This window comes from Physella acuta, unplaced genomic scaffold (assembly GCF_028476545.2).
Source record: "Physella acuta isolate Inbredline_101_S28 unplaced genomic scaffold, ASM2847654v3 ptg001346l, whole genome shotgun sequence".
NCBI classification, from domain to species: domain Eukaryota; kingdom Metazoa; phylum Mollusca; class Gastropoda; family Physidae; genus Physella; species Physella acuta.
Genome location: NW_026732861.1, coordinates 70,490 through 83,088, shown reverse-complemented (window position 1 = coordinate 83,088; position 12,599 = coordinate 70,490). Strand labels below are relative to the sequence as shown.

The 12,599-nt window shown below is 38.8% G+C and overlaps 1 protein-coding gene across 1 annotated transcript; it reads left to right on the top strand.

Annotated features, from left to right (window-relative positions):
- Nucleotides 1–1,274: 1,274 nt before the first annotated feature.
- Nucleotides 1,275–8,836, top strand: LOC131926836 (GDNF-inducible zinc finger protein 1). The gene is made up of 3 exons (XM_059282482.1): nucleotides 1,275–1,426; nucleotides 5,351–6,266; nucleotides 7,187–8,836. The coding sequence occupies exons 2-3, from the start codon at nucleotides 5,358–5,360 to the stop codon at nucleotides 8,771–8,773; spliced, it is 2,496 nt and encodes an 831-aa protein (XP_059138465.1). The 5' UTR covers nucleotides 1,275–1,426; nucleotides 5,351–5,357; the 3' UTR covers nucleotides 8,774–8,836.
- Nucleotides 8,837–12,599: the final 3,763 nt, after the last annotated feature.

The window sequence follows — 12,599 nt, the reverse complement described above, 5'->3', positions numbered from 1 at the left end:
AAAATTTTAAAAAATAAAAACAGCACAAAATCAATGTTGCTAGAAGTGCTATGATAACTCAACATTTTTATAGTGAAAATGGTCTACAATATTCAGGCAGAAGCCAGATTTTTACTGTTTATGGAAAGCGTTTGGTAAATTTAAAAATGACTATTCTTGTGCAGCTAGTTTGGAGCCCATACATGTTTACTTACATGTTAAATAACTTTTTAAAAAAGCTTGTCAAATCAGTTGAAAATAAATATTTAAACATTGTTGTTACCTATGCCACTTCTGAAATTTTCAGTGTTTAAGGATGTAAACATGGGCGGGGTAAACAGCCACTGGCTCTACAAAATTTTGTGGATAGCTGAAGATATGGATCGTAGAAGTTTATGCAATCATGTAGAGATATGGAATAGGTTGGGAAATGTTGTTCACATGTGCCTACAGATAGGTTGAGTTGATCTGTTACATTATTTGTTGTGATGGGAGGTTTGTTGCGATGGAGGTTTGTTGGGTGGGAGGTTTGTTGCGATGGAGGTTTGTTGGGTGGGAGGTTTGTTGCGATGGAGGTTTGTTGTGATGGGAGGTTTGTTGCGATGGAGGTTTGTTGGGTGGGAGGTTTGTTGCGATGGAGGTTTGTTGGGTGGGAGGTTTGTTGCGATGGAGGTTTGTTGGGTGGGAGGTTTGTTGCGATGAAGGTCTGTTGGGAGAAAGGTTTGTGATGGGAAGTTTGTTGCAATGAAGGTTTGTTGGGAGAAATGTTTGTGATGGGAGGTTTGTTGCGATGAAGGTTTGTGATGGGGTAGGTGGATGCCATTGTCAGGCTAGAAGTTTTGGAACTTCTGTGGCCACGGCCTCAGTGCGTCTTAAGAAAAAGTTCTGTATATTAGTTTTTAATTAAAATCTCATTTTTGGTTGTTTTGTACAGAAGTGGAACAAGTGATGGGGTGAAAGAAGAAGAAATAAATTTAGAAATTTTAATAAATATTTGACTATGTACATAAACATTTCATGAAATAATAAAATAAAAATACTGTTACTTGTATGGGGTCTAGTTTTAATCTGTCATAAATGTGTTGTTCTAGTTTGTCGTGTGTGTCTTACATGTGTTTATGACCTGCACATTGGCAACATCTGTATTGCAAATTATTGTGAAAATGGGCCTATAGTTTATTATAGAATAAAATCTAAATTAGGGTAAAGCACTCGTCTTAGCTAGTCTAGTGTGGAGTACCCTGCCCTAGTCGATACGATAGTGTTGGGATACCTAAACAAGGGAGATCAGTACCACCGCACACGTTTTCTTCCGGATTGACTTGAGATGCGAGGACAGGAGTAGAATCAGATCTAAACTAGATCTAGTCTAGATCTAACTCCTTGATCTAAATTTTAGTCCAGATGTAGATCTAGAGTCTAAATTAATAGAACGAATATTGCAAAGGTATAGATCTAGATTCTAAACAAATAGTTTGGCCTAAATAAATTCATTTCCTAGACTTTAGTTCCAAGGTCCATTGATAATTTTTTGATATTGATTTGAAACTGTTAGTTAGGCCTAGCAAAGTTTTAAGTTTTAAGTTACATTTAAAAATGTTTTGCTTCTTACTTCTTTCTTAGTTTATAATAGTTTCTTAGGCCCTAAGTTAGGGCTAGGGTCTTAGCTTAGGCCAAATATCTAGATTTCTTGATCTAGATATCTAGATCTAAACCTAGAATTTAGATCTGGATTCTATCTAGATCTACTCAGATCTAGATTCTAGACTTTACTTTAGCCTATCTTCTATATTAATATTTGTCAAAAATTATTTGTATAAAATTAAAAGGTTTTTTTTAAGTTTTGTGACTTGTGTACACACTAGCCTCTCTAGGTCTACTCTAGATAATAGATATTATTAGATATCTAGTAGGTTTAATTATGGATTTTTTTAAATAAAATATTCTGTTATTTCAAATACACTATTAAGTTCCTTACCCCTTAAGAGAACATTTGACACCACATTTAAATATCTAGCTTACTCAGTTGACGAGAAAAGAGAGAATTTTAAAATTTGTCTAGAATGGAAAATGAATGACAAAACCCACGTTCTCGATCCCTGCCGGCATGGCATGACGTCGTGAACTGGTGTGCACAAGTTTTTTAAGGGGTGTGTCAACTTAGGTTATTTACTCACCGGAAAATAACAAAAAAAAAACCAACTGATTGATAATAAAACTAGATCTAGTTATTTATGAAATTGGTAAAGGAAAATGTACATTACAAATTCTACTCTACATGTTATTCATACCATTTTTTATGAAATAATGAACACTTGCATAACTCAAATTACCATAAAAAATATTTTTATTTCAAATTCTAATTTTATTAAATATGCTTAAAATAATATGATTGTTATGATAGTCTATAAATACAAGAAATAGGCCTAACTCAATTCACATTATATTGAGTCAACAGTGTGGAAGCTGAAGTTCATACACGGTATTAGTGTCTTTTTTTTTTTACATTACATTTTTTTCATATTGAAAACGTGACGTGTAATTTTTTTTTAATAAAATCTCCAAACATCGTCACTCGCATGATTGCTTGCTTATGTTTACTATCCCGCGGTGAAAAATCCCACCACGGTCGAGGGGTCACTGTGCGGTCAGCAGGCCTGTAGTACACGTCATAGAATGAACACGCGTACACGAGATCGTCGGTGTCTTCACTTCTCTCTCTCTCTTCCCCCCCCCCCCCCCCTTCTTCAAGCAAATTATAATAGAGTAGAGCCGAATGGATACAAAACTAAGACTAATTTTAAAACTTAGCTTAATTTTTTTTGTCTACTCTCTTAAAAGATAAAGCAAATGTAGTTTAATGTAGTAAGGTAAAGTAATTTAAATATTCAATATCAACTTGAAGTCGATCTATCTTGATAAAATCTGTCAAGAAAAAAAAACGATAAAAGATCTCCATCCTGAACTTAAACCAATTGTAATTTTAACAAACGAAAATGATGCTCGCGCACATTTTTTTAAACTAGATCTACGTCTAGCTTTAAAAATAATAAACACATAAACGCTTAAAATGCCCGTAAACAGATTATTTAGCGCCAAAAAAAAAAAAAGGCCGCTGAACAAGCATTGTTTAAAATACGCAGCAATGAAAAAGGCTAACGGCCTATCAAATAAGTCTAAAAATCGCCCGAAATTAGGCCTAGCTCTGAAAAAGGCCACTGAACGAGCATCACTGATTATATAAACCAGGGGTCTCCAAACTACGGCCCGCGGGCCGCATGCGGCCCGCGAGGTCATCTCATCCGGCCCTTGGAGATCTTTTAGTCCACGGAAAAAAATGTTTGTTGTAGGTGGCTGAGGTAAAATGCCACCCGAATGAGATGACTGGAAGAAACTCTGGCCCCCGAACTTATATTTGATGGTTAATGCGGCCCTCAGGCTGAAAAGTATGGAGACCCCTGATATAAACGAATAGGCCACGCAGCGTTGACGAGGTTAACCACCGGTCACGAATTAAATTCAATGCAGCTACTGTCGGCCAACAGTGAAGAAAAAAAAATCAATATAGGCCATATTTTAATAAAATTACTAATACAATAATAATTTCCACAATTTTACTTTTTCTGCACACGCTACAGTTGAATTATAATTAAAATACTAGACTTAAAGGTTCATTCCGCAAAAAACAAAAACTAGTTGTTTCTGTGAGGTAACTAGCGTAACAATGACGTCACGATAGTAAACAAAGCGGACAGAAATTTCTGCATGGGTACCTCATCCTCATATTCGATTTTTAAAAAATGTATCAACATATCTGTAATTAATCATTATAAATATCTCAATTATATATTTCTGCATTTGTACCAGGGGGTTTCGACCATGTACTGGGCCGTTTAAGGCGGCAGTTCAGTTTTTCCCAAGAGTACTCGACAAAAATAGCGTGTATTAATTAAAACCACGTATCTCGTGAATATTTCGAACATTTTAAGGCATGGCGTCCATTTAGTTAGCATCTCACATTAAAATAATGATGAGATTTTGCGATATTAGCAGTTTTTTCATTTGTCGTGTAACGGACCCCTAAAAAAAACGAAAAAAACGAAAAAAACGACGAGTGACGTTTCAGGGTCAGAGGTCATCCCGCCATCTCAGCCAGGAGACGATCTAATATCTAGGCCTAATAGTCTAGTAGTTAATTACTAAAATACTAGTCAACTAAGTTTAACTAACTAGATTAACAAGAGACACAATGAGAGAACATATTAAAATAGTTAGGTATAAAAATAGTGTTTATAAAAACTTTTAGGCTTTTACTAAAAAGTAGTTTAAGGACCTAGCTACTGAGGCTTTTAATTTTTGTAAAGTCTTACTCACTCTTAACGTCTTATATCTTAGTCTTAAATCTTAATGAAATAATTGTTGACTATTCTAGATCTAGATTCTAGTGCCCCCCCCCCCCCCAGCCTATTTTTATAGGCCTACTTTTATTATTTGCCTTAGAATCCAGATTTTTAAAACTTTACAGTACAGTGTGTAAAGTAAAGGACTGTAAAATGAAAACTGTAAAGTTTACTGGACTTCACTCTTACGCTAATTCACTAATTACGTTATTATAGAGTGCCTATTCATGGTGAACTACCAATAACCTTCAAAGTTCAAACTCTATTACTATTTTGCTATGTTTAACTGGCCAATCATGTTATCTTTACAAGGTACGCTGCACATACACATCTTTTTTTATCAGTTTGCGTATAACATTGAACTTTTGATAATGTGGCAATGGTCATAGTGGTTAAACTTAAGGCAGATTGTTTTTGAGGAGTGGGTTCTATTCTTTTGGCTCCGAGTTTTTTTCTATTTTACTTAGTAAATAACGACTGTTTGCTAACTAGGATTAGTGATAAGGTTAGATCTAAAGATTTAAACCTACATCTAGTATAAATAAAGGAATTACAGTTCACAGAAAATAATTCTTTGCTGTGATTGGTCAGTGAACAAAAAAAACCTTCTTTGGCAAATGGTAGTGAGCCATGAATATCCACAGCCTTATCGTAACCGTAGTAAGTGATTAAACTACTATCATAGGCTAAACGGTGTTTAAGAAAAGTCTATAGGTAACCTGTTGCAGAGGTGTAGTGACCGCTCCCAGGGACAAACTTTCAATTTGTCGTCGTCCCCCCCCCCCCATATATTTTTTAATGTTTATAATTCAAAACTGCAGCTATAATGAGCTTTTAATTTTTTTTCAACTCATTCAACCTTTTGTCTTGATAAAAGTATTAAAAATATTACAGACATTTCTATTGTTAAATAAGCTCAAGTTTAGGTGGAAAGTAAGAAATAATGCTTTTGTTGAACATATTTTGTGCAGATAAAAGATGGATGCCCCACCAAAAGAAGTAGCTTTTGTCAAGCTACTGAAGGGGTACAAGAGAAAGCTGATGGAAGCGTTATACATTCAGTGGCAGGCTGGCCAGCACTGTGATTTGTTCATCCACACCCTGGACAAAATAGTCGCTGTACACTGCTGCGTTCTCTCAGCCTTCAGCTCCAAGATTGAGTCTCTCGTCACCAAACAAACATCTTCCTTGGTTGACCCCAACAACTGTTACGCCATCGAGGTCACTTTCAGCCACGTTGCTATAGAAACTTTAGTGACTGCTATTTACACTGGCGTGTTCCAGCCAGCCGTAGCTGACTTACAAGAAATACAAACAGCCGCTGAGTGGTTTAACATCACAGAGGTACTTGAGCTTCTACAGAATTATTTCGAAGCGAACATTTTAGCTGTGCCTATAAAAATTGAAAGTGAAGATTTAGAATTAAATGCGTGGGATGTTTCTACTTTACAAGACTTGCCTAGCACGGGCCAGATATCTTATCCTATGCCCACTCATGGTGTTAATGGCAGGAAACAAACTAATATAGATTTAAACAGAGAAGTCATCATAAAAATAGCTAGACTGGACGATATGTATCCGGAAGTGTTTGAAAAGCAAGGGTTTGTAAGTGTGAGCAAGACAAAGATGTCAAAAACAAAACAAGTTCAATTCAAAAGAAAGAAGAGCCAGACGAAGGAAGATTTACAAACTGATGACACCTCTTCTGAAAATGTGAAAAGAAAACGAGGCCGACCCAAAAAGTCTAAGGTGGTTGATTCTGAGAACAACAATCAAAATAAAAACAATCAAGAAATAATATCTATAGCAGCGGAGCAGCCAAACTTAGAACAAAGTCAAGAGAAACCTGATAGCCACTGTGAACCTGACCAGGCAGAAACAGTTGAGGTAACTTTAGTTACATTTGCCTTTTTGTAAATGTTATATAGCTGGTAATACTATCTGCTAGAGCTGTTCTATCAAGTTAAATTCTAATTGTGATGGTGTTAACTTCTAAAAACAAAGGCAGGACATTGTCCAGTCTAGTTTGAATTGTGTGGTAGAATGGTAAAGCGCATTATTGCAAACCTAATAGTCTCAAGTTCAGATCCCAGACGAGTCCATGGGACATCCCTGAGTCCACCCAGCTCTGGGCACATGTCTAGGCACATGTCTAGGCGCATGTCTAGGCACATGTCTAGGCACATGTCTAAGGTTAGAATTGTTTCAAATGTTGTGGTCACAGAAAAAGGTGAACTGTTATTCATCAACCACCACACTATGTGAAATACCCTGGTGTTGTGTACTCTGTATTATTATGTACTTTTATCTTATGTACTGTCTTGTAAAGTTGTCAATGTTATTTACCAGCACTCTGTTAACCTGAATAATTGTGGACAGGTGAAAAGTTTCCCTTTCAAACCTGACGGTCTATGGGGCAAGTGAAGTAGAGTTCAATTGTTTCTGTGACCTCGGCATATGAAGAGATAGTGTGGTCGGCACTATGCCCAGCCGCCTTTACTTTCCCTAACAGGAGTTAGGTACCCATCAGAGTTGGGTGGACTCAAGGACGGTCTACTGACTTGAACCCGGATTTGAACTTGAGACTAACGGGTTAGCAGTCCAGCTCTCTACCGCTAGACCACTCTGTCCCACTATTGTGGACAGGTTACAGACACCAATGTTTTCCAGGTTTACTGCCTCAAGTTCTTGCGAATCAATTACAAAAAAATCTTTTAACCTCTCACAATTATTTACTGTTGCTAGATTAAGACCATCTATGCTACACTGCTATGTATGACATTTTAGTTTATTTGTTGTTTTTGCAGGCTCCAAGTACTAAGCTTATAACGTACAGAGAATTAAAAGATGGGATGGTGAAATGTATCCTGTGCTATGAAAAATTCATGAGCATGGATGAATACGCTAGGCATGATCACAAAAGTCCATCCTACAAATGCCACTTATGTCACTGTGTATTCTATCGCAATTTCAACTTGACCAAGCACTTCAGAACAGCACACACCAACCAACCACACCTCGTGTGTCGCTTCTGTGGTCTAAGGTGCAGTGGTGAGACTGGGCTGAGAAGACACACGTCAGCCGAGCACAACGAGGACAGGCCGTTTGCGTGTGAACAGAGCGGGTGTAGTTTTAAAAGCAGGAAGTACGACCATCTCCTGAAGCACAAGCTCATACACAGCAATACGAAGCTTTTCAAATGTGCCAAGTGCGGGCAAGCCTTCTCCCAGTCCGCTGGTCTTTTAAGCCACCAGAGGGCGTGTTACCGTACCCAGTCGTACCTTTGTGATCTGTGTGGTCAAAGTTTCAACCATGCCTCCGGTCTTAGTGTCCACAGACGAGCCGTCCACTTTAAGGAGAAGCCCTACCTCTGTTCCAAATGCTCTCACACATTCAGCGACCACCGAAATCTGCGCAGGCACATGCGCATCCACGAAAACAGTTTCCCGTATTCATGCCCAGAATGCTCAAAAAAATTCCGGCATTCGAATTCCTTGAAGGCCCACGTAGCGTCAAAACATAAACATTTGAAGAATTTTGATATCTCCCTCATCACAGCAACCACGCTGCAGTGCAACAAGCTTGGAGGCGCCAGCTACAAGAGAAAGCTTCAGAGATACGATGAGATGTTTGACCTTGAACTTGTATTGGACGAGTCGAAGAGAATTGAGCAGTTCACGTGTGGGTCCCCGTCCACACTAGTGGACATAGAGAACAGCAGTTTTTCTTTGGAGAGCATCACTGACCAGCGCGAGCTGAGTGCCGATGCCTCAGCTGATGAGGCCTCAGCCCCGGCGCCGAAGGGAGACTGCATGTTTTCTAGGAATTCCCCAGCAAGCCAGGGTCAGCTGCCTGGTCACTTGACCCAGCCTATGACCATAGTGACCGCAGCATCCCCCACCCCAGGCATCAGCACTGCTCAGACGCAAGTACAGGCGAACTTGTTGAACAGTGTCATGGTGTTGAAGGAAAGGGCAGCTAAAACTGAAGCTCCGAGTCTCAAACTTTTGGCGTCTGGTTCGCCCACTAGAGTGGTTGGGTCAGCTTTGAACTGTCATTCACAAATAAATACGGTTGGGTCAGCTTTGAACAGTCATTCACAAACAAATATGGTTGGGTCAGCTTTGAACAGTTATTCACAAACAAATAGGGTTGGGTCAGCTTTGAATGGTATTTTACAAACAAAGGTGGTTGGGTCAGCTTTGAACAGTCATTCCCCCACAAAGATGATTGGGTCAGCTTTGAACTGTATGCCACAAACAAAGACTGGGTCGTCTGCGGACATTGAGGGGCCACCACTGAGAATGACCAATGCACCCCAAGTAGCTGACCGCTCACCCCTGATAGCCCAGTGGACTGAAGTGATAGGGATCTTCTCGCCTTCCAGCTGTTAACTGCTCATCTTGGTCGGACAACAAAACACACTGTTCAGAGTTTAGCTGGCCCTATTGGTTGGACAACAACCCCTGATAGCCCAGTGGACTGAAGTGATAGGAATCTTCTCGCCTTCCAGTTGTTAACTGCTCATGCTGGCCATCTTGGTTGGACAACAATACACACTGTTCAGAGTTTAGCTGGCCCTATTGGTTGGACAACAATACACACTGTTCAGAGTTTAGCTGGCCCTATAGGTTGGTCAACAATACACACTGTTCAGAGTTTAGCTGGCCCTATTGGTTGGACAACAATACACACTGTTCAGAGTTTAGCTGGCCCTATTGGTTGGACAACAATACACAGTTCAGAGTTTAGCTGGCTCAGATTAGCTCATCAGCTGGAGAGAGTCTGAAGGAAGATTTAGATATACTGGACAGGGTATACCAGGTTCTGAATAGTTAGGGGTCTAGTTGTATGTTGAAGCTACATTTAGCTGTGGTTGATGTGCTTTAAGGTACAGTGGTGCTAGGGTAGTCTGACACCCCAATGTAAGTTTGTATATGAGCTGTAGGGTGTCAGATCAAGGCTAGCTACATTACACCCTAATGTAAGTTTGTATATGAGCTGTAGGGTGTCACATCAAGACTAGCTATATTACACTTACACCCTAATGTAAGTTTGTATATGAGCTGTAGGTTGTCACATCAAGGTTAGCTACATTACACCCCAATGTAAGTTTGTATATGAGCTGTAGGGTGTCACATCAAGGCTAGCTACATTACACCCCAATGTAAGTTTGTATATGAGCTGTAGGCTGCCGGATCAAGGCTAGCTACATTACACCCCAATATAAGTTTGTATATGAGCTGTATGGTGTCAGATCAAGGTTAGCTACATTACACTTACACCCCAATATAAGTTTGTATATGAGCTGTAGGGTGTCACATCAAGGCTAGCTACATTACACTTACACCCCAATGTAAGTTTGTATATGAGCTGTAGGCTGCCGGATCAAGGCTAGCTACATTACACCCCAATATAAGTTTGTATATGAGCTGTATGGTGTCAGATCAAGGTTAGCTACATTACACTTACACCCCAATATAAGTTTGTATATGAGCTGTAGGGTGCCAGATCAAGGCTAGCTACATTACACTTACACCCCAATGTAAGTTTGTATATGAGCTGTAAGGTGCCAGAACAAGGCTAGCTATGTTACACCCCTATATCACAGTTACAGTGTGTATATTATTGTACAAATAAGGCACAACCATAGAGAAAGACTGATCTTAGTTATAATCAAATGTGTAAGCCTACATGTCTTTCCAACCTGTTAAATCATTGAATGATCCACCTGTGAGCTTATTGAAATTTGATCACCCGGACAGGATTAAATCAATCATTAGTAAAGTCTCTGTACTGTGTATTGATTTGTATTGATCTGTTTGAAGCGGTATGAGTATCACAACATGCAGAACTGTAGTGATGGTGTACAGAATTGGTAATTAATGAACCAGCTATTTGATGATGCATGCACCAGCTGTTAATGTTGATGGTTGACTTGTTTCATTTATTAAATCATGTTTTTTTACTTACAAGTGTCATTTTTTACTTTCTCGTATATACGAAGTATAGAGAAAGTATTGTAATCGTGCACAAAAATCACTTGAAATTTTAACAATTTTCACCGTATTACACCTCAGTCCTTCATCACATCCGAAGTATAGAGGACTTATTTTAATCGGGCAAAAATTATCAATCCAGATTTATCAAAGTTAAGAGGTTTTATGCGTAATCCAGTCAGAAAAACTGGGCTTTGCAATTCTGTCCGTATGTCTGTGTGTCTGTCTGTGTGTCCGTGTGTAAATACGATAACTTGAGTACCGTTACAGCTAGGCTGGTGAAATTTCATATATAAGTATTTTATCAAAATCGTAGATCCGTATCAACTTTTGAGAGATTTCTGATAACCGGAAGTGGTACGTTTTCTACTTTGAAGTTTTCAAAAGCCTATAACTTGAGTACTATTTCAGATAGATAAATGAAATTTCACACGTAAGTAAAAGATCTAATTCTCTACCTTCTGTTAAATTTTGAGTAATTTCAGTTGACCGGAAGTAGTAATTTACGCTACTTCCGATTTCTAAAAAAACTAATGTAAATTTTTAAAGTACTAATAATATTGCGCACTATTATGCACTTTTTTATTTGGCGTTCGCTTTGTGCGCAATTTTTTTTGTCTACGAGATTTTATTCTATTTTTAAAACTTTAAGTATTTTAAAATGTATTAAAAATCATGTCTATAGCCCGAGTTCCCATCCCCTGTTGTCTTATATAAGAATATTCGAGAAAGTTTAGGGGAGATCACTCCCGGTTTATTTATCTTAATGAACTTAATGTTAAAAATTATCAAGTCAGTTTTAGTGTACACATCACAAGTAGCGTGTTTTCCGCTGAACAGGTTGTTTTGTTACTCCATGCTCCTCATATACACAGCCTAATTTCCGTCACCTGGTTCTCACCTAATATAGCAATTGATCACTTTTTGTCTGCCCAGTTCATCCCCTTTTTCTGTTTTGAGACAGTCTATCGTTCTTCGCCCCCTGTCTTCCTCAGTCACGACATTTATCAACCCACCGTATTGAATCATCCTTCCTTCATTGCTTCAGTCAATACATGTATCAACAATGCCTTAGTCCGTTTGTTTATCAACCCACCGTATTGAATCAACCTTCCTCCCATCCTTTCAGTCAATACATTTATCAACAATGCCTTAGTCCGTTTGTTTATCAACCCACCGTATTGAATCATCCTTCCTTGCTTCAGTCAATACATTTATCAACCTTGCCATAGTCCGTTTGTTTATCAACCCACCGTATTGAATCATCCTTCCTCCCTTACTTTCAGTCAATACATTTATCAACCTTGCCATAGTCCGTTTGTTTATCAACCCACCGTATTGAATCAACCTTCCTCCCATCCTTTCAGTCAATACATTTATCAACCTTGCCATAGTCCGTTTGTTTATCAACTCACCGTATTGAATCATCCTTCCTTCCTTGCTTCAGTCAATAAATTTATCAACCTTGCCATAGTCCGTTTGTTTATCAACCCACCGTATTGAATCAACCTTCCCCCCCCCCTTCCTTCCTTAAGTCAATACATTTATCAACATTGCCTTAGTCAGTCCGTTTGTTTGTCGAACCCGCCTCACTATATCAATACATTTAGTTAACACATCCCATATCCTGTTCAAACAAGCAGTAAAAAACCAACCTATTATTAGATCTACTACTAACAGCAAGAACCCCAACAACACAGAGCTGTAGCACTCTAGCTGGGTGGTCAAAATGTTTGAAAACGGCGGCTGGACATGACACATGTGAAGATAGCAATGTAGAATGGACGGTGGTAACTAGTGCCCCACACTGGAAGCTTTCTACGTCAGCCTCTCTAGCTGATTGAAAACTGAGTAAAACCCTAAATAAAGATCTAATTTAATCTAAAACATTTTTCTTTCATTGTCCCCAAGACACACGGGGACAGGTGAAGTAGAGTTCATCTGTTTAAATTACCTCGGCATACAAACAAGGTGATAATATTTTCAGCACTATGCCCCGCCTCCTTTGTTTCCCCTAACATGAGTTAGGTACCCATCAGAGATGGGTGGACTCCGTGACGTTATACTGATTTGAACCCAGATTCGAACTAGAGACTTTCGTGTCTATCTACCCCCACCCAACCCCTTTTCTTTCATGACCCAGTACAATTTCCAGGTTTTTCTCTGGAGACCAAATCGCACATTAAAATATTTATAATCACGATTCGTGTCATGAGGGGAT

Bases quoted from the DNA above. Each gene is read 5' to 3' on its own strand.
- LOC131926836 (XM_059282482.1), top strand. From the start codon at position 5,358: ATGGATGCCCCACCAAAAGAAGTAGCTTTTGTCAAGCTACTGAAGGGG. The intron at 6,267-7,186 runs GTAACTTTAGTT...TTGTTTTTGCAG, and splicing joins ACCAGGCAGAAACAGTTGAG to GCTCCAAGTACTAAGCTTAT.